The sequence below is a fragment of the Ricinus communis genome, chromosome 8, assembly GCF_019578655.1.
Source record: "Ricinus communis isolate WT05 ecotype wild-type chromosome 8, ASM1957865v1, whole genome shotgun sequence".
NCBI classification, from domain to species: domain Eukaryota; kingdom Viridiplantae; phylum Streptophyta; class Magnoliopsida; order Malpighiales; family Euphorbiaceae; genus Ricinus; species Ricinus communis.
Window position 1 is genome coordinate 16,927,642 of NC_063263.1, and position 21,300 is coordinate 16,948,941.

The 21,300-nt window shown below is 32.4% G+C and overlaps 3 protein-coding genes across 6 annotated transcripts; 2 read left to right on the forward strand and 1 right to left on the reverse strand.

Annotated features, from left to right (window-relative positions):
• Positions 1-110: 110 nt before the first annotated feature.
• Positions 111-2,910, reverse strand: LOC8289747 (NEDD8-specific protease 1). The gene is made up of 2 exons (XM_002532209.4): positions 2,049-2,910; positions 111-1,254 (listed from the first exon to the last, which is right to left on the reverse strand). The coding sequence occupies exon 2, from the start codon at positions 1,232-1,234 to the stop codon at positions 548-550; it is 687 nt and encodes a 228-aa protein (XP_002532255.1). The 5' UTR covers positions 1,235-1,254; positions 2,049-2,910; the 3' UTR covers positions 111-547.
• A 4,125-nt stretch (positions 2,911-7,035) lies between these two features.
• On the forward strand, positions 7,036-16,181 carry LOC8289748 (V-type proton ATPase subunit a1). 2 transcript variants are annotated; one of them, XR_007217134.1, is made up of 19 exons: positions 7,036-7,450; positions 7,638-7,682; positions 8,619-8,741; positions 8,934-9,041; positions 9,826-9,939; positions 10,033-10,206; positions 10,413-10,550; positions 10,689-10,796; positions 10,895-11,002; positions 11,145-11,293; positions 11,855-12,008; positions 12,447-12,607; positions 13,198-13,404; positions 13,491-13,674; positions 13,768-13,851; positions 14,295-14,488; positions 14,574-14,633; positions 15,369-15,674; positions 15,773-16,181. XR_007217134.1 is itself a non-coding variant. In XM_002532210.4 (18 exons), the coding sequence occupies exons 1-18, from the start codon at positions 7,289-7,291 to the stop codon at positions 15,571-15,573; spliced, it is 2,478 nt and encodes an 825-aa protein (XP_002532256.3). In that variant the 5' UTR covers positions 7,036-7,288; the 3' UTR covers positions 15,574-16,181. The 2 variants fall into 2 exon arrangements, 1 of the variants encoding a protein (XP_002532256.3); XM_002532210.4 differs by having other exon boundaries at positions 15,369-16,181.
• A 340-nt stretch (positions 16,182-16,521) lies between these two features.
• LOC8289749 (protein ALTERED SEED GERMINATION 2) lies at positions 16,522-20,223 on the forward strand. Of its 3 annotated transcripts, none has more exons than XM_048378601.1 (6): positions 16,522-17,405; positions 17,564-17,815; positions 18,189-18,332; positions 18,419-19,108; positions 19,228-19,477; positions 20,007-20,223. In XM_048378601.1, the coding sequence occupies exons 1-5, from the start codon at positions 17,298-17,300 to the stop codon at positions 19,471-19,473; spliced, it is 1,440 nt and encodes a 479-aa protein (XP_048234558.1). In that variant the 5' UTR covers positions 16,522-17,297; the 3' UTR covers positions 19,474-19,477; positions 20,007-20,223. The 3 variants fall into 3 exon arrangements, with proteins under 3 accessions (XP_048234558.1, XP_002532257.2, XP_048234557.1); XM_002532211.4 differs by having other exon boundaries at positions 20,052-20,223; XM_048378600.1 differs by lacking the exon at positions 20,007-20,223 and having other exon boundaries at positions 16,523-17,405; positions 19,228-19,626.
• Positions 20,224-21,300: the final 1,077 nt, after the last annotated feature.

A 21,300-nucleotide genomic window follows, 5' to 3' on the forward strand; every position in this document is an offset into this window, starting at 1 on the left:
TTTACTGATTGCCATGTCAATGGTTTTCAAACCGAACTGTATTTTTGAAATACAATCCGAAGTATGAGAATTTTTGCAGGAAATTTGAAAGAATTAGATAAAGTGATCAATAAGTGCAAAACTTGGAATATTATATAGGTAATTAGGCCTAATGCAAATACTTAGGTTACAGAATATAAGATCACAATTCAAAAGCAAGCAGTCTACTACCTAATCTATGGGAGAAATAGCAAGTGATATTGAAAACCGCGTAGCCTCACAAGAAAGTTGAATGGCAAATGTAGATATGGATGTGCATTCTTGGTAATCCATAATGCTATGCTTCAATCCATAAGTAATAAACTGATAAACAAATATGAAGCACTGATATGGGATGGTCAGCACAGAACTTTTCCAAGAGTTCTGGCATGGCTGCTGAGCAAAACGGCACAAATTAAATTTTAAAGCATAGAACCGCCTGCATTCCCACTGGAGTTTACAACAGCTTCCATGGCGATTGCTTCTTCTTTGTGAGTGCATCACAGTTAGTGGTCCTGATGGACGTGCCTCATTTGCTGACCATAAGGCTTCTGATTAGAGATAGAATCTCAGTTCGCATTGCAGCGACAGCAGCTGGAGTAACCTGCTCCTTCACAACAGAAAACCACAGGCAATCTCTTTCTTTGCGGTCGCAGCTTTCATTCCAGTAGCATATCGCTCCCGCAATGGCAGTTACATACAAGCCACAATCATAACCATTCACTTGCTGAGGTGAATCATTAAGGTCCATGTACTTGGCATGAGCTGTTGCATCAGAGGTGCCTATATATCTCGCGACAGCTTTATAAAGTTGCAAAGCATGCCTTTTATTCGTCCCTGAATAGCTATCATGATGAACAAAGACATTACAACTTCTCTCATACACAAGTAAGCTCCAATGTGATCCACCCTCAGCAAGATTCACATCCTCGTTGTTATTGACAGGAAACATCACCAGTTTCTTATCTGGTAATTTAAGGGGTTCAAGGAAATCCTTTAAACTCTCAGTATCTAGGCAGTTTGATATCCAAAAAGCAACTGAAGGTGAAAGCAGTATGATGTCTTCTGAAGGATGGCTTGAAGAAAGATAACTGAAGTAGAATTCAATTATTCGATCATTAAGAAAATATGGGCCATTAAGGATGTCCAAGTCTGATCTCCTGAGAACAACATCATTGTAGCTGAGAATCTTCTCATCAGCTCCAGATTTTCCCATCTTGTGAATGTATGTTTTGTCTGATCAAACACACCTCAACCAAGTTAAATTCAGTCATTATGAAACCAATTAATAACTTAGGCTAGTATAATCACTTCCCATTTCAGATTACCAGTGATAAATAGTGCCTACATTTTTCTTACAGGACACAATTAGCCCTCGGAATAGCAATTTCTAGAAGGAAAAATATCAAGATTAAGCAATTGTCCATCCTTTGGTTTATGAAACCCAAGCGATCATCAGTTTCCCTCTTTGTTTCTTCTTTTCTAACAGTACTAGAGATCTCATAGCAGAGTTCTCTACTGCTCAGTTGTTCAAGTCTTCCTACATCTGTAATGCAAGTATAGAGTACTTCCTTACACTCTTACTGCATTATTATATTCGATGTTTACATGTACACAAGTTTGACAACAATTGAACAATGTTGTTTAGCTTTAAGGTGGTTTATCAAACACATACAACTAAGTTTTCTGATCATCCTTAAGACATGACAAACCATGACTTCCTTCAAGTGTTAAGCAGGCTTCAATTCACTGATCATGAGTTACTACCAACTTTTGGAATCAACATCAATTAGAATTTTAAGGATAACCCAGATCAAAAGCCCTATTTTGTTACCAAGGAATATTACAGAAGGCTCAACAAATAATATATTATTGCAATTTGCCACTTCTCCTATTAATCCCAAAGTAAATTTAAAAATATGAAACTAGAATTTCCTAAAACAAATCATCAATATCCAACTTATTAAGGCTATAATTTAAAGAGGAATAAAGTAAAAGGAAGAGATTGACATCTATTTGAAGCCACTTACAGAGCTTTGTTCTGTGTTCTGCTGCCTGCTTGTATGCTTTAGCTGCTTGTAGTTATGAATATGGAGATGGAATGAGGGATGATGGTACACATAAAAGGGATGGGCTAGTTCTGTTTGGGCCCTTCAAAACCCCTATATAATTTAGGGTTGTTTACACAAATCTCCTGTTTTAACGAGTCAATAATGTTTTTACCTCAGAAAATAAAATATTTATAAAAACTCCCTTTTAAATTGATTTTTTTATTTTGCAAAATTATGCTCTTAGTTTTCTAACTCCAATTTAATTCATGTATTTTTTTTTCAATACTAACATTTTCATTTCAAAAGCATTTTTTTCATACTTTTTATTTATTTATTTATTTTTAAATTTTAAAAGTTACTCATTTTTTTCATACTTTTTTCTAAATCTATATTATTAATATAATTATATTTTCTTAATTGGCTGAATTTTTAATTAACTAAAAAATATCTTAATATCTTAAAACTCTAAAATTGTCATGGTGACATCTTTTAATCACTATTTGTCTTGGGGTGTTTTTTATAGTTTATTTATTCAATCAGAATTTTTAAAAAATATCATTTCAAATTAAAACATTATATTTGAAGCAATTGTGACATATATTTTTTGACTTTCAAAAAATATGATAGTGTGTGAAGTAACTAATCATTTTCTTTTTATTTATAAATTTTATTATTTATTACATTTTAATTTATGAATTATTTTACACTCACTTTCATAGTTTAGATTAAATAAGAATTACATCTATCACAAATTATTTTGAGATTTTTATATTTTTGTAAACTAAAATACTTTCAAGTAATAAATATCTTAAAATAAAAAATTAATATAGCAGTATATTTCTTATTACTTTTCTTTTTAACAACCTTTTTTCAATAACTATAGAATTAATTATATTATTTTATAATTTATCTACCGTCAGTGTTTTACTTTTTTTCTCTATATAAATCATTTTTTAGTTGTAGTCATGATTTTGATTTTTTTCATTTTTAATTATTTTTTGCATCAACAAAACAAATATAAAACAACCATAATCAAACATAAAACAAGATGAATCTAAATATTAAAAGATAATTTTCAAGAAAAAAAACTAATTTTTAATATTTTGAATCTTCTTCAACATATAAATAACAATTCAAAGAACATAAACTCAACAAAAGAAACTAATTTCTTTTAGATTATTTTCAACCGGTAAATAATAGTTTAAGAAAAAAATTAAAGACACTCCTTCTTATATCTAAAATTCAACCAAACAACTGCCAAATATCAACCAAACATCAACAAAATTATTTTATTACATAAAGACTTAAAACAAACAAAAAAGCGTAAAATTTGGCATAAAAATTCATAACGGAATTGTAAATATAGTCTAAAAATTAGAAAAATCCATATATATATATATCAAAATAATTTCTTACAAAACATTTTAAAGAGTCGAACTTTTTACGAAAAACAAAATCCAACAGATTTTTAAAAAATTAAAATGATAATATTTTTTTTTTATGCAATAAAGAGAACTGCAATGAGAGAGATAAAAAAAAAAAAAAGAGATTTAGATCACAAGAAAAATAATAACAGTTCAAGAAAAAAAATTGAAAACAATTATTCATAAATCTAAAAATCAACCAAATATGAACTAGGCATCAATCAAATATCAACTAAACATCAACCAAACATTAACAAAATCATTCAAAGTAACTGTTATATAACACGAAAAGCATTAAATTTTATTTTTCTTCATATTTCTACAACATATTTTTTTGGATCAATTTCTCTTTCTTTTTTCATAAAAAAACCCGATCAATTTGTCACTGCAATCCATTATTGTTCTTTAAAATTTTTATTATGTATATATATTAAAAAAAATAGATTACTTAAGGTTGTTTTTATAAAGGTATATATATTCATGATTTTGAGAAAAAACCCTGAAGATTATGTACATAGTTGTTATAGAAAAGATACTTACAAGCTAGCAAATGGACAAATGATGGAAGGGTTAAACAACAAAGGGTTTTGGCCTAGAATAGAGGTAGATCCACCACTACCACCACCAGATAGAAGAATGCTAGGGACGCCTGCTGAAAACAGAAGAAAAGAGGAAGGAGAAGGGCAATCCGGTCATAAGTTATCAAGAAAGAGAAGATTTGCACTCTATTTATTACAAAAGAAAAAGGAAACGAACATATGACCGAGCTATAAGGCCATATGCTTCTAAAAGGCCTTGGAAGCCACTTGGCTTCTCCAAATAGCCTCAATGTGGATATGGTGTATAGATAAATGAAATAACATCCAACATGATCCTAAATGGAAATTAATTTCTTAAAAGTTTTAGCATATTTGTGTAAAGAACTTGGTACATTAATTCCATTTTCGTGTTATTTTAATAGTTAAAAACTAAATGGCAAAGATCTATATCAATAATATCAAGTACTATAAAGTTAGGATAAGAAATGAAGTCGAACCAAGTTTCATGATACAAAAAGAGATAAGGGTTTAAAAAAGATAAAAAGAATGACTTCATATATGTACTATCAATCAACCTCTAAAAGCACTTTAATTGAACATCAAATTTACTAGTAATCACATTTTATGTATTTATGTAGGCCAAAAGAGATAAAGAAAATGAAAGAAAAAAAAAATGAAAAAAGTTAAAGTCAGCCAATTGATGAAGACAACAATGCCGTTAAATACTTTCCACGAGAACAGAATGAAGAAACCGGTGAGAGTAGAAAATCCAACTCAAAAAGTCAACAACAAATGGATAAAGAATTTGAGTATTAGTTACTTTCAGAAATCTTTTGTTTGAACAGTCATTTTGTTGAGGAATTTAGTCAATTCCTAGTATTTTGTAATTACATTTAGCCAAGACATGTAAGATTGGTTGTTTTTGCTTGAAATTTGTGATACTTAAACATATTTTGACATGAACTTTATGGTTTAATGCAATACAGTAGTTCCAGTTCTATTTACACAATGTAATTAACTTTTACATTACTAATGTCATTCATTTTACCTATATATAACTACTACATACACATATCATATGCTTTTGCTAAGCCTACTGCTGCAAGTGCATTACACATCTGTCACAAAAATGCATTATATGTCTTGCAACAAAGAGTATTATAATCATGCAACAAAAGAATTAACTAAATTCTTTTGCATCTTTTTGTTAGTTTCAAATTTATCATTTTTCTCATTATATTTCTTTAATTTCACATTAGATAATCACATATTGCTGCAAATACTCTATTCATGAGCAATTAATTGTACAGTTGAGGTTTGCAATAAATACTCAAACACGAGCTGAGTTTAACAAAGTCAAACGGACAAAATTAATTAAAATAAAATTACTTCATTGATTGAAATATTCTTAAGCTTACAATCTATAATAATCACCAGAAACCCAAGTTAAACATAATCATAACTAAGCTATTTTAAGATTAGTACAAGAATTAGCACAATCACCATAGTCTACAATCTCTTCTCTCTTGCTTTGCTGCTCTTTATCTCCATTTCCAATCTTGATTTGGTCTTCAACAACCTAGAAATTATTCTACCAGCACTTTCACTTAAAGGAGGCTCAGCCCATTCAAATGGCTTGTTGCAGAAACTATTCTCGCAATACGCTCGTCCAAGAAGTCCTCATCATGCGTCGTTGTCCACAAGGGCACTCATGATTTGCCTCCATTCTCCATATCAAATTTCTCCTTTTTCTTTGTTTTATCTTGGGTTGCTTGTTTCTTTAAAAATCTCTAAATTTCTAAACGTTAAGTAAGAAAGTCGAGGGGTGATTTTATCGATCTCATTTATTAGCACATATAGAAGTTAACGTCCGCGAGCATGTAGATGAAAGTAGGGCCTGCTCAAGCCAACTAAGCAGTTCAGTGAATGCAAATCAGCCATAAAAACTGATTTACATTTTTTTAAAAGTCTAATAACTGTTTTGAACCAAAAAAATGTTCTACCACCAAAATGACTAGAATTAGAAAATACATACACTATTGGTATAATTTTTCAAAATATTTTTTCGATTTTTATGTTTTATTTACCTATATCTTTTTTCTAAATATTTTTATTTACCCATCATAAATATTTATAAATATAAATTATTTTAATATATAACCATTTGACATGAAATTAATTTTATCAGTGTTAAAAAGTTAAACACAAAATGAGGATTGAGGATTAATACTATTAGTTACTAGTTATTATCCGTGCATTGTACAATCTTTATTATTATTTCGATTATAAAATCAAATTTATAAATATAATTTAATATTTAATATAAATTTATAATATTTTAAAAAATAATATTAAACTAATTAATTTTAAATGTCTTTAATCTTTTCTTGAGATTTTATTAACACAATAATATAAAATTATTTCTAAATTTATTTATTAAATCTAATATTGTATCAATTAATACTATCATATAATTGATATTACTATTTTTAAAATTAAAAAATATTATAATTAAAAATTAATTTATTAATAAATATAATATTTAATTTTTTATAATTAGAATCATTATTTAATTAGAAAATTAATTTATAGTTAATATAATATTAAAATATAATTAACATGTTATTTTTAGAATAATTATTATCTAATTAGAAATTAATTATTATTTAAGAAATTAATCATATTATTAATATATTTTTTAAGATTAAAATAAGTATTTAATAGAAATATAATTTATTAATTAAAAATTAATAAAAGATATTATAAAATTATATATAAAAATTAAATTTTATGTGTAAAAAGTAAGTACAAATGTCAAAAAAATAATTTTATATATTAAAAATTAAGTATACATATAAAAAATTTAAATTTTAAAAATTAATATATATATATATATATATATATATATATATATATATATATAAATTACCTCATCTAGAAAATTTTATAGTAATTAACTTAAAATTATTTATTTATGTGTATATTTGATTTGAAGATATAAAATAAAAATTAATAAAAGAAGAAAGAGCGAATTTCCCGATTGAGATGGCAGTCGGCGATTGAAAAAAGAAAAAAGAAAAAAACTAAAACGCACTCTCTTCTCTCGTATTATGGTATTGCTATTCTTTCTTTACAGAGAGAAAGAAAACAATAGAGATCTGAGTCATAAAATTGAATAAAAAGTCAATTAATAAATTAAGATCCAGCAAAGATAGCACCAGTTTTCTCTTCTTCAGCACTGATAAAAGTTGAGCGTATGGTGGTAATGGAGAAAATAGAAAGGTGGTTAGATAATATTCCCGCTATGGATCTGATGCGTTCTGAGAAGATGACTTTTGTCCAACTCATCATCCCTGTTGAGTCTGCTCACCGTGCCATCTCTTATCTCGGCGAACTCGGCCTTCTCCAATTCCGCGATGTAACTCTCTACTCAGATCCGACTCGCTTTCTATTCATTTTGAATTCTATTCTCTCTCACTCTCGCTTTCAAGTTTATTAGAGTTCAATTATGATTTTTTTTTGTTTCAATATTTCTTGGTTGTTTATTGAGATTATTTGTTTTCTAATACTAATGAGATGGATTAATGTGTGTTTGGCCTTGGCAGTTAAATGCTGATAAAAGCCCTTTCCAGAGAACATTTGTTAATCAGGTAATTTCTTTATCACTTACAAGAACTCAATACTGCAATTAGAATTTATTATGTCAAATATGAGCAATTGTAGTTCTGTAGAGATGTTAACTTTTTAATTTATTTCATTTTTAAAAAATACATGCAATTCTGCAATCATTATTGTTACTAAATAATACTAAAATAAGAAAAATGAATGAAGTGTTCTTCTGGTGTGCCCTTCGTTTGTTAAGTTAAATTCACACTGAAGTGTGATTATTTCAGTCTTGTTTTACTGTAGAACTAAAATCAATTAAACCTTTTTGTGGTGTTTTATTCAACTGAATTCCGTTTAGTTAAATCTCATGTGATCGAAATCCCTGTTGCTAGAATTCAATTCTTTTAACTTAATTTGTCTTTTTTGAGAAAAAAATGCATTTTGAAAGAAAGGTAATCATGCCAAAATGTGACATGATTTTCCAAGAATTCAAATTATTTACTCACAAGGCTTTTGTCTCGTTCACCGTTTCCTTTCCCCTTGATGCTAATATTGCTTGAACTAAAGTTATGGATCAAAGTGGGTCCAAGATGGAGGCATTAATCATAGATGTGAGTACTGAGAGAAACTGTGAGTAAACCGGAAGCCTAACAACAGCTTGTCCAAGAATATCCTTTTTGTACTCGCCAACTACCTAATTGAGTTCCATCAATTGGGACAGGCCATCTCAATCAATTATATTAGTACAGGAAGCCAACGTACAGAAGGATGAGATAGAGAGAAGTTTCCCCACTTGCTTTCGACAATTAATGAATTATCAACTTTTTTTTGTGCAACTGCATGAATTTAACTTCGATAACTGAATGCCATTTCTAATGGTCGTGAGTTGTATTTTTCTACTGTTGACAGTAATATTGCAGGTGCTGATCAGTGATTATCATTCACTTAAGCTGTTTTAATGTTTTGAGAGATTTTCATAGGTAAAGCGCTGCGGAGAGATGTCAAGAAAGCTACGATTTTTCAAAGATCAAATCAATAAAGCTGGTTTATTATCTTCTACACTTCCTGTTGTGGAACCAGATGTTGAGCTAGAGGAATTAGAGGTAAATATACATCTCTATACTCTTGTTCTAGGACAAGTGTCTTGCTTTTCAGTATTTTTAACTTTCCATTTTTATGAGCAGTAATGTTTCCTAGTAGTTAATGGAGGCACTTGCCAATATTTACTTTATATAGGGTTATCATTTCTTTGGTCTAATTACATTCATTATGTTTTGTACTTCTCTCAATGTCAGTTACAACTTGCTGAACATGAACACGAGCTAATGGAGATGAACTCCAACAGTGAGAAACTTCAAAGATCATACAATGAGCTCTTAGAGTTCAAAATGGTGTTGCAAAAGGTAACATCTTGGCCTTTCTCATTTGGTTATGATAGTGTACTGGCTCAGGATATGATACCTCATATTGTTTATTTTATTTATTGATTTTCTCGTTATATTCTCCACCTTTCTTTCATATCTGTGTTTTCATTGGGTATTTTTTAACACTACTAGTAGCTTGGTTTTTTCGTTGGTAATAATTGCTGATATTCTATGTGATGAATAAACATGCCACTAGGCTAGGGGGCTTGTGGCTATGTTATTAAATAATAAGTCAACTGCAGAAGAAACAAATAACAGGTTATTGTTATATTCCATTAAAGTGCATTGATAATGTAATTTGTGTTTTCTTATAAAAGTGTACTAGTTTTCCTTTGTTCATAGATCCTGCATTTTCTCCTTGACATTTTAATTTATTAGTTAATTCATAGAAAGTTTGATTTCTTTTTAATTCAGTTCTCCCTTTTGAGGTAGGCATTTAACTTTTGAACCAGTTGATTATTTTAGTGAAGCCAATTATCAGGTAGGTTAACCTTATCATCAGCAAAAAACAAAAATGTTGGCTGAGCCAGTCTTTAGGCTATCTTGTCTCATTCAGACAGGACATGTCTTCATGTTTTTGTTGCCTATATAATCCTTATTGTAGGCGCTGCTTAGAGATTGAATTTTACCAAGCTTCTCATGATTGGCAATTCTGTTTCTTTTTATTTTATTTTGGAGAAAACTTTTAGCTGTAACTTCTATTAATTCGTAATTCACAATTGTTTCCTAATATCTTTTATCTTTCTTTTTGGTGCAATTCCAGGCAGTTGCCTTTCTTGTATCAAGTAATAGTCATGCAGTTGCGGAGGACAGAGAATTGAACGAAAATGTGTATTCAAACAATGATTATGGTGACACAGCATCATTACTTGAACAGGTTTTGCCATTCAGCCTTATACCCTGTTAAGTTTTTGGGAAACACCTACTGGCTATTACTGTTACATTCATGATATGTTATGCATCAAAACAGGAACTGAGGTCTGCACCATCAAATCAATCTGGTTTGAGGTTTATCAGTGGCATTATACCTAGATCCAAAGTTCTGAGATTTGAGAGGATGTTGTTTCGCGCTACAAGGGGCAATATGCTTTTCAACCAGGCACCAGCTGATGAAGAGATTATGGATCCTGTGTCAGCTGAAATGGTTTTCTTTCTTTTCATATTATTATTAACTATTCTCTTATATCTTTCATTCTTTATTGATTCTATCCTATGGGGGCTGTTGATGTCGTTTGATTCTTCATATTGTGCTCTCTTGTCCATGTTCTCGTCCACATGCTTTGTTGCTTGTAGGGACAAGTAATTGAATCATGCAGAACCATTCTGATTTCTTGCAGTTTATTTTTGCAGGTTGAAAAGACTGTATTTGTAGTTTTCTTTTCGGGGGAGCAGGCAAGAACAAAAATTCTAAAAATTTGTGAAGCGTTTGGGGCAAATTGCTATCCTGTCACTGAAGATATAACGAAACAGAGGCAAATAACTAGAGAAGTAAGTGCCGCTTCGATGATGAATTGCTTGGGTGTGAGAAAGATACCTTTTCTCTGTTGGTCAGACCATTGCCACTGATGTGCTCTCGAATCATTTGGAACACATTTTTGGCTAAAATATTTCAGTTCTTGATGTTAGGTTTTGTCACGTCTTTCCGAATTGGAAGCCACTTTGGATGCCGGAAATCGCCACAGAAATAAAGCCCTTGCTTCCATTGGTTTCCATCTAACAAAATGGATGAAAGTGGTACTACTTTCTGTACTAAATACTTCTTTTTTATCTTTCTTTACTTGATGAGTGTTTTGTGATTGAATATTACATATGCCATGGACTGTACTCTGCAGGTTAGGAGGGAGAAAGCTGTATATGATACATTGAATATGCTTAATTTTGATGTTACCAAAAAATGTCTTGTTGGAGAGGGCTGGTGCCCTATGTTTGCGAAAGCTCAGGTACCTCTTTTGCTATATGATCATATTGGTCATATGTGGAGTTATGATGTTTGTTTATTTTTTCAATATTTCATTTTTTTTTTGCTAAGACTTTTGAAAGTTTAGATTGTCTTAAGGGAAGACATGTGCTATGATTGAACAGATCCAGGAGGCGCTACAACGAGCGACATTTGATAGCAATTCACAAGTGGGCATAATTTTTCATGTGACGGAAGCTCTGGAATCACCTCCTACATATTTCAGAACAAATCGTTTTACAAATGCATTTCAGGAAATTGTTGATGCATATGGGTTAGTTCTCTAATGTCATGCTATAATTGTCATTAGGTACATGTTGTTGCTTGTAATTATTTTTGAGATTCTTTTTTTACTTATAGCTCCATACATTTTGTATAAGTAGTCATGGTAATTGGGCTGTAAAAGATCTCAAGCAGTACGTTGAAAATCTCATTCTGATGCATATATTCGCTAGTGAAATATTTAGTAAGTATGTGGGTTTCAGCTATGAAAAATATAGATCTCTGCTTGCTTATTTTGTTACATGGCCTCCTGGGTAACATTAACAGCTCAGAGTATGGGAGTAAAAGTGGGAGTTGTGCACATGATACATCTTGCTCACAAGTGTGAATTTAATGAACAGTTGTATGGTCATAAATTGGAAAGGCTGCATCACTTCAGTATTTCTAATGTGTACTTCATTCTTTATCTTCTAGTTGATGCCACATATTGTTGGTTTTAAATAAATTCATTTCCAGTTTCAGGAGCTGCTATTTAGCTGATGAGATTGTATTTTATTTTATATCCATCGTCCATTGAGCTGCTTAAGGAACTAATGCAACAATTAATTTGCAGTGTTGCTAGATATCAAGAAGCAAATCCTGCTGTTTATACAGTTATTACCTTTCCATTTCTTTTTGCGGTAATGTTTGGGGATTGGGGCCATGGAATATGCTTGCTGATTGGTGCGTTAGTCCTTATAGCTCGGGAAAGTAAGCTCGGTTCTCAGGTATGATTGCTTTCAAATTCTTGCATTAACAGTTTGAAAAGAAATGTCCATTTTGTGGAAACAAATTCTAGTGATATAAGTTAATGTACTTCTCTAGTGACCTCAGAATTCTTTAAAATGCTTTTCTTGTTATATGTCGTGTAATATTATTTGACCCAAATATTGTTCTAAAATTTGGCTCTTAAGGTATAACAATTCTCACGAGTTCAAAGGTTATTTACTGAGAAAGGCTTATGAAATTATGGTTGAAAGAAATAGATTTTCTAATACAACAGGTGCAAAATGAAGAATGTATAGTTTGATGGATAACAACATCAGTGCAAGAACAATCACTTTATGATGATGTTATTTTTCCGAGGTGTTAATAATATAATTCTTGGATTTTTACTTTGGACATTGGCATTTTTTTTTATTAACTTGCTTACACAATTCCTCCAGAAACTTGGAAGCTTCATGGAGATGCTTTTTGGTGGACGCTATGTACTCCTTTTGATGGCTTTTTTTTCAATCTACTGTGGACTGATTTACAATGAGTTCTTTTCTGTTCCTTTTCACATATTTGGGGGATCTGCTTACAGATGCCGAGACACCACTTGCAGGTACATGTATTTCTTTTTACCTGTCCGTGTGGTGTTGGCTAGAAATATTACTGAACGCCAGAACATATATATGATCCTTTATTTGTTGATTTATTGTCTAGGGCTTCATGGGTACTGAGATCTGGATGTAAATTTATATTTATTCTTGGAACTAAGAGGCGTCACATTTTTATTCCTGGAATAAAATTGTGGTTATCCAACATATTAGTATAGACATGTAATTTATCCAGCAAATATTAATAGATCGTGGAAGTTTTGCGCATCTAATCATTAATTCCAGAAAAGGGGAAAATAAAACAAAATGAATGTGTATTAATCAAATGTATTATTCTCAAAGTCAAATTGGCCCGTCAGAAGCCTAATTATTTAGCTACTATTATGGATGGAAACTTTTGTCAATGTTATTTTGTATTTGATATGATTTTTCTTTTAGATCTCAATTCAGTTGATCTGAATTGGAACCACATTTTTACCATCTGTTACTATTCTTCCATATTTTATGGGCTTTAGTTCTTTGTGCCATCTGGATATGATGATTATGGTATATGTTACTTAGATGCGGTTATGTTTGTGTTGTATCTTTTGATCAGCGATGCACACACGGTTGGTTTAATCAAATACCAAGATCCATACCCATTTGGTGTGGATCCCAGTTGGCGTGGAAGTCGTTCAGAACTGCCCTTTTTAAACTCTCTCAAAATGAAGATGTCAATATTGTTGGGTGTGGCGCAGATGAATGTGGGAATCCTATTAAGTTATTTCAATGCACGCTTTTTTGGCAGCTCACTAGATATAAGGTTTGTTTATTGTGTTCCTGTTTCAATTGCTATGTTACATTTGAAGAGGAAATATACAGTGAAACTTGTCATGCATGTGGTTTTAGGTATCAGTTTGTGCCACAGATAATCTTCCTGAACTGCCTTTTTGGGTATCTTTCGCTCCTCATCATCATCAAATGGTGCTCTGGTTCACAGGCGGACCTTTACCATGTGATGATTTACATGTTTTTAAGTCCTACTGATGACCTTGGTGAGAACCAGTTGTTTTGGGGCCAGAGACCATTACAGGTATGAGATTGACCATCCTGTCTGTTTATGCCTTGTGCATAATGTACTTGTTATTAATGTTCATTATGGTGAACTGATTCTTGAATTTTGCAGATCATATTGTTGCTTTTGGCTGTAGTTGCAGTTCCATGGATGCTGTTTCCTAAACCATTTATTTTGAAGAAGCTTAATACGGAGGTATGCAGACACAGTTGGTTTTTTTTGGCCTTTTCCTTCTAATTCTTTTGGTTATATTTGAATCTTACATGGATTTAATAAAGTTAATGAAGTGATTCATCTTCAACTTGTCATCATTTGTGATTGAGTTGTCTAGTGACTTAGGCTGGTGCTGTATATATATGTATAATGTCTGGTGTTAGTTACTATATCCAATGAGATCCATGAGCTATTGCCATTTAATAATCCTTAAGAGTTACAACTTGTTCTGCTTTATGCGTGGAACTTACTTTTGATTGAAATGTCCAGTTATTTGTCATTCTTAATCCGACAACTGGGTGGACTGCAAATATACGCTTGTTCATCATGATAGTTTCTGTCACCATAAAAGTAATAAGTTCACATGAAGACTTTAAAACTCTTAATCTTTGTTTTTTAAAAATTTTCTTGGTGATACAACACAGAGATTTCAAGGTCGCACCTATGGGCTTCTTGGCACCTCTGAGGTTGATCTTGATATGGAGCCTGGTTCTGCGCGATCACATCATGATGATTTTAATTTCAGTGAGGTGTTTGTACACCAAATGATACACTCCATAGAATTTGTGCTTGGTGCAGTCTCAAATACAGCATCTTACCTTCGGCTCTGGGCTTTGAGGTGCAGCCATGAATTTTCTCTGCTTCTTTGGTTTAAATTTCTTTCTTTCATTATTGTTTAGTGTGAACATATCCTCATATTACAGCTTGGCTCATTCGGAGTTGTCAACTGTTTTCTATGAGAAAGTCCTCCTCCTTGCTTGGGGGTAAGTACCTTTATCTTCAGTAGGTATTGCATGTTAATTTCTGCCCCTTCATGCTATTCTGTTTTTACTTTACTTCCCCTCATTATAGCTGTCAGTGCAATACGTATTTATATACTGTTCTATTTGTTCTTCATCAAACACAAGAATTTGAAACTAGAAAGGTGTACTCCGAATTCCTTTTCATGAGGTGAATATTAATCTTGTAATTGATTATCTGCTACTCTTTGTCGAATCAGTTCAGGCAGATCTTCCATAATATAATGAAGGCAAAAAGTAGCTACAAAATATTTTAATGCTTCTATTTTGGCATGGAGCATCTACTCTATTGTGGTGGATGTGCTTATTTATCCATTTTTAATAATATTATTATTTTGATTTTAATATGTTCTGAAATATTTTATAGAGGCTACTCTTGAATGTGGTTGCACTCCTCCAGAAAATGGAGTGCGATTTTGATAATGTACCTTTGGATATTAGCCAATATCCAGAGAGTCTGACTGTGGGTCAACTTCAGGTTTAACAATATAGTAAATCCTATTGATAGATTGTCACCTGTCATTTAAGTGGGAGAAATATTTATCTTGTTATTCAATGCAAATTCAGTGATCTATAAGGCGTTCTCTATCTGAATTCTGTTATTTATTCATGGGCTTGATGTTTAAAACTCCAAAATACATTCACTTAGTTTTGCATGCTAATCTGGTGTAATGATACCAAATGTTATTACTATTTCAGGTATGACATTCTTGCTGTCCGGTTAGTGGGGCTTGCAGTCTTTGCTTTCGCCACTGCCTTCATTCTACTGATGATGGAGACGCTCAGTGCATTCCTACATGCCTTGCGTCTTCATTGGGTAGAATTCCAAAATAAGTTCTACTATGGCGATGGTTACAAATTCAAGCCTTTCTCATTTTCCATGATAACCGACGATGAGGATTAGTTGACTTGCATATATTTTTGTTTTTGGTTTGTGCATGAAGAGGCAGGGATTCTTTCAACAGTAGAAAACCATTTACAATGGGACTGATTGGACCGGCAGAGGTTAGCGCCTTTTTGCTCTGACATTAAGCTACACCGGGTTTAACTTTGAAATGTGACATACTGACTTATAATTCTTTGGGTACTCTGGTATATATAAGGGTTTGCTTACAGCCATGGCAAGCCAATAGATGTTGTATTCTTCCTGGAGAAAGGGATAAAGAGGGCCTTCTTCTTCTTCTTCTTGTTTTCTTTTTTGGTTAAATTGTTACATCTTTTTCTCTTTGAAGGAGTTGGTGGATACGGGAGAGGTAGTGGAAATCAATTGTAAAGAGGGAGGAGAATCTAAATACACATTGTAGCTTTTTTTTTCTTTTTTCCTGGATAGAATTATGGGGAGGTAGATTATAAAACTGTACGCACAAGTTGTGGATTTTGCAGGGATTGGAGCCTTCTGTTTAACTTCGTACCTTGATGTTCTGAGGAATCACACATAGTTCTTTTAATCCGATTTTGTAAACCATCATTCTATAGAATTATAAAGATAACGAATGGGTTTCACTCTTTCAATTTACTCTGTTTTCTGTTTAATGGACGCAATTGTGGTTTTAAATATCTTAATTATCACTTAAATGACATCAGCAAAAAAAAGAATATATTGAAGCGATAACAAATGGGAAAAGAGACATAATAGAGAATTGAAACCAGACAGAATTTCTATCAATGTATGAATCTTCAATACTGTTAGGTATGATCGACTTCTTCCACAGTCCAAACACAATATATACTGGCAATTCATTTATGCCATCAATTCCATGTGTAATGCGTATTGAGTGGAGAGTCTGGAATCCACATTAGTCATCAAGTTTGCTTAATAAAGATCTCAAGGGAGAGGGGACACATGGATCCTCTCATCTCTTTCCTATCTTCCACTTTCAGTTTCTAATTGACATGCATCTCTAGCCAGGACCCAGTCCACATGTAGAACATGGTCGGCTGGTCTGGTGGCAAATTATTTGGGTCTCTACTCACAAGTCACAATAGAACCCAATTGCGTTAACTTTGGTGAAGAAACTCTTGTGGTTTTAGTTTACGGATGCTCCCACCAACGTCCTCTCTCCAGTCCGAGACCGCCCAAGTTGGAACCTGGAATTTATTTTTATTTTTTTTCTAAATCCGGTCCAAGAATTAAGAAATATATATTTATAGATATGTAATCTTAAATCAAGTACATATATTTTATTTGAAAAATTGCCATTTTCAAGCTCTTCAAACACAGCCGAGCTTCATTAAGGTTTACCCGATCGTGTTAGTTAGTATTGGAGCTTGCGGTCAAGTCTAGTGGACAGAAACTACTCGGAGAAACAAATGTAACCTTGATCCGGTCTCAAATGTAATTTCCTTGTATTTGTCAATTCTTTTATGACATTTCATGTATTTAGATTTTAGACAGATTAAAAAGTAATTCAAGTTAGTCATTGTCGCAATCAATTGTCAACAGGAAGTTCACTAGAAGTAACCCTGCAAGTGTATGGAGTGGAGTCCCTTATTCCTTTTCTTCCAAAAGGCCACATCTTTATCTCTATCTCTCGAGAAGTGAGAAAAAGTAAAACGAAAAAGAAAATAATCTCTCTGTACGTTCGCACAGAAACTGAGAACACCAAAAAAGTTGAAATCTTTTGCTAAATGGAACTTCATTATAGGGGAATTAAAGATGGTCTTCCACAAATTTACAAGAGAGAACTTGGATTGTTTCAACCCAGAAACTTCTCTCAAAGATACTCTGCTTCCGAGGCAAATTACTAATCTTTCTGTTTTCTCTTTGCTGGATTACCCATTTCTTCACTGTTTAAATGATTACAATTCCACAATTGCCTCTGTTTTTGAGTTCTAATGCAATTGATATCAATTTTTTTTTTCTGATGATGCCCATTTAATTAATTCTGATGCAGGGAATTGTGAAGCAGATAAGTCTTTATAAGAAGCTACTGGGTCATGAGGGTTGTGTAAACTCAGTAGAATTTAACTATACTGGAGACCTTCTTGTGTCAGGTTCTGATGATAAGCAGGTTATGTTTTGGGATTGGGTAACTGGAACTAGAACTATCTCCTATCCTTCTGGTCACTTTGGCAACATATTTCAGACCAAAATCATGCCTTTCACTGATGATCGTAAAATAGTTACTTCTTCTGCTGACGGTCAGGTGAATTTCCTTATAATCAATTTCTTGATCCCTCTTTTTACTTAAGTGTCTGGGAAGTTTAAAAGTTGCAAGTATTCGATTTAGTCAATTATCATGTTTCTAAAGATCATAGTTGCTAGAATCTTTAGACATGATTTCTTCCAAACAATACTCGTGTGCTCTTTAAGAGGATATCTCAGGTTGTTTAAAAAGGGAACCAGTGCATGAGGCTTTCTTAATTCATTTATCATGTTTAGACTTCTCCTTGCATTTTTGCACAATCCAGTGTATCCTATAAATTTTGAGCTATTTGCAGTCATTTTCTTTTGTCTCATCATATTTTATCCAAAAACTGCATTGAGCTTGTGTATTTTATCTGTTTTTATCCCTGCAGGTGAGAGTTGGCCAAGTCTTGGAGAATGGCCAAGTTGATACCAAAAAACTGGGGAAGCACCAAGGGCGTGTATACAAGCTTGCTGTGGAGCCAGGAAGTCCCCACATACTTTATAGCTGTGGTGAAGATGGCTTTGTGCAACATGTTGGTTAATTTGTGCTATCCTGCTCCTTGGAAGTTCTTTCTTTGGTAGTTTAGTCTGGCAGTTGATTGTTCATTTTACTTTGCAGTTTGATCTGCGCAGTTGGTCTGCTACAAAGCTTTTCTGTTGCTCTTCGTTCTCAGAAAATAGCAGACGGCCTTCTAATTGGATAAGGTTGAATGCTATTGTAATTGACCCAAGGAATCCACATTACTTTGCTGTAGGAGGTTCAGATGAATATGCACGTGTCTATGACATAAGAAAATGCAGATGGGATGCATCTAGTAATTCGGATATAGCTGTGAACACATTCTGCCCTCGTCACTTGATTGGGACTAAAAATGTGCATATCACAGGATTGGCTTACTCTAGCACTAGTGAATTGCTTGCCTCGTACAATGATGAACTTATTTATCTATTTCAGAAGAGCATGGGAATGGGCCCTTACCCATTGTCCATATCATCTGAAGATCTGCAGAAGCTTGAGGAGCCACAGGTTTACTTGGGTCACAGAAATTCAAAGACAGTTAAAGGAGTGAGTTTCTTTGGCCCTAATGATGAATATGTATTGAGTGGATCCGATTGTGGCAATATGTTTATTTGGAAGAAGCAAGGTGGTAAGCTTGTGCGGCTAATGTTTAGTGATCGACAAGTAGTAAATCAATTTGATCCCCATCCACATATGCCTATGTTTGCTACATGTGGAATAGAAAAGAGTGTGAAGCTTTGGATTCCCATGGCAAGTGAGGACTCTTCAATTCCTGACAATGTAGAAAAGGTACTATTTTCAACCACATTTAAGAAAAGAAGCATCTCATTTAGTCACCTTTTGTTTAGTGGGATTATCCTTGAATCTCATTATCTTTATCTTTCCTTTTATTTGTTTGTTATGAACAGATTATGGAGTCAAATAGGCAGGGCAGAGAGGACCATTCACAGGTGTCTCTAACCCCAGATGTCATCATGCATGTTCTGCGCCTGCAAAGGCGACAGACATTGGCATACATAGAAAGGAGATACAGTAGAGGCGATGTTGAGAGTGATGAAGATGAAGGGGATGCATATGTCTTAGGATTTTCAGCCGGTGATGCCTCTTCTGAAGAGGGTTCAGAAGGAAATTCCAGGGAGTGCAATATTAGCTAAAGTTGTAAGTTTCATGTATACAAATTTTGGTTTCAGAATTTCCATTATATATATGTTCATCTTTATCTTTGGGATATTACTCATTTCCCATATGCGCTAAAATAATGTACAGTCATATCTATAATAATATCTCACTTGGATGCCTTGCTACTATTTCCATAGTGGTGTTTGCATGCTAATGAAACTTGTTACTCTTGCCTTATCTGGACAATAGGGTAATTGTTTTGATGCCAAACTATTGCCTAGTTGTTGAACTGCAGGGTGCAGTCAAGATTTGTCTATTTAGCCATTGAAGTTTATGAGTGTGTTTGGGATTGCTGTTGGGTATTGAAAAAACAATTTTGAAATTTCTTTATTTAATATATATTAAAATTTCTTATAAACTGCCATCTTAAACCTGTTTTTAGAACCCTCACCTGCATCCTTAGTCCACACAACATTGGTGGTTACAACTTTCAAGGTGCTTGAGATTATTATTATTATTCCATGTTCCAGAGTGGGTTCATTTACTCTTTCTATTGTTATTATTTTAGTGGTAGAGCATGAGCATGGAAATAAATAAGAAGATACATGTGCAGGTGGCTTAGGCTGGTTTAAAAGGTGAAGCAACTGTGTATGAGGAGTCGAAGAAAACATTCATATTATGGAAAGTAATAGTCAAAATCACTTGAAGAGTTTCTTGTCTTCTACTTGAGTGTATTGCATCCTTTTTACCATTGATCATGTGGTTTATTCTAATGCAAATCGTAATCATTATGATGTGATACCTGCAATTTGAAAATTATACTACTTAACTAAACATAATTTCAAAATCATTAGGGTTGTTAATATGAATCATTTTTAGAAACATATCTGTGATTTTGAAAGTATTTATTTTTTTTCTAAAAAAAGAATATTATTTTTTTCCAATAATAGTTTTCATTAGTTAGAAAAGAATGGCAACTCTAAAAAAAAATATACTAAAATCAATAATTTTATTGTATAAAGATTTTTTTTTAAATATGGTTTTATTTAAATTATTTTTTAAATTTATGATGTGGTTATTTTTTAATTATTTTTAGTAAAATAATTAAAAATTAATCAAAATCGTAAATTAAAAAAAAAATTATATAAGTAATAAAATACCTCCTATTTTCTTTTCCAATCGCCTCAAGTTATCTTGATATATATGGGATTCATAAAGGGAAAAGGTTTATATTTACCTTTGGGTCGAGGAGTATATATGCCTCTCAATTAATTTTTAGACCAAATAAACTGTAAATTAAGTTTTTAGTGTTATATGAGCCCCTCATTTAACAGATACCATAAACGCTAAAATTGTCTATTTATATATTATGAAGTGTCAATAAGTGTCTTTGTTGCTTGGCTCGACTTCAACACATTTTTCTGTTTACAGACTAAAATTTTGGAAAGAAAGTCACTTTATAATGGAAGTCTACTTACATGAAAAGTAAAAAGCTTGATTTTTATATTCTTTAATTTTATAACAGAAATCAAAATACCTAGAAATCAAAATACCTAGAATAAACTGAGCAATTGAGCTTACTCAAGCATGTTAACTGAGCAACAAAATATTAGATGTGTTTGAATAAGTCTCTAGCTGTTACTAGAATACTGGAAGTTGTTAGCTTTGAATAAGTCTCCTAGTTTTACTGGAGTTCTGTTCTCTTGTGTTTGTTGGATAGTTGCTGGAAGTCAGCAAAGTTATTTGGTTGAGTCGTTAATTTTCTGTTTGTAAACTGGCTATATATATTTTCATACAGCACATGGATAAGGGAAGGGTCATTCTTCCTTCATCAAATACTTTAGCAACTATTTTCTTTTATA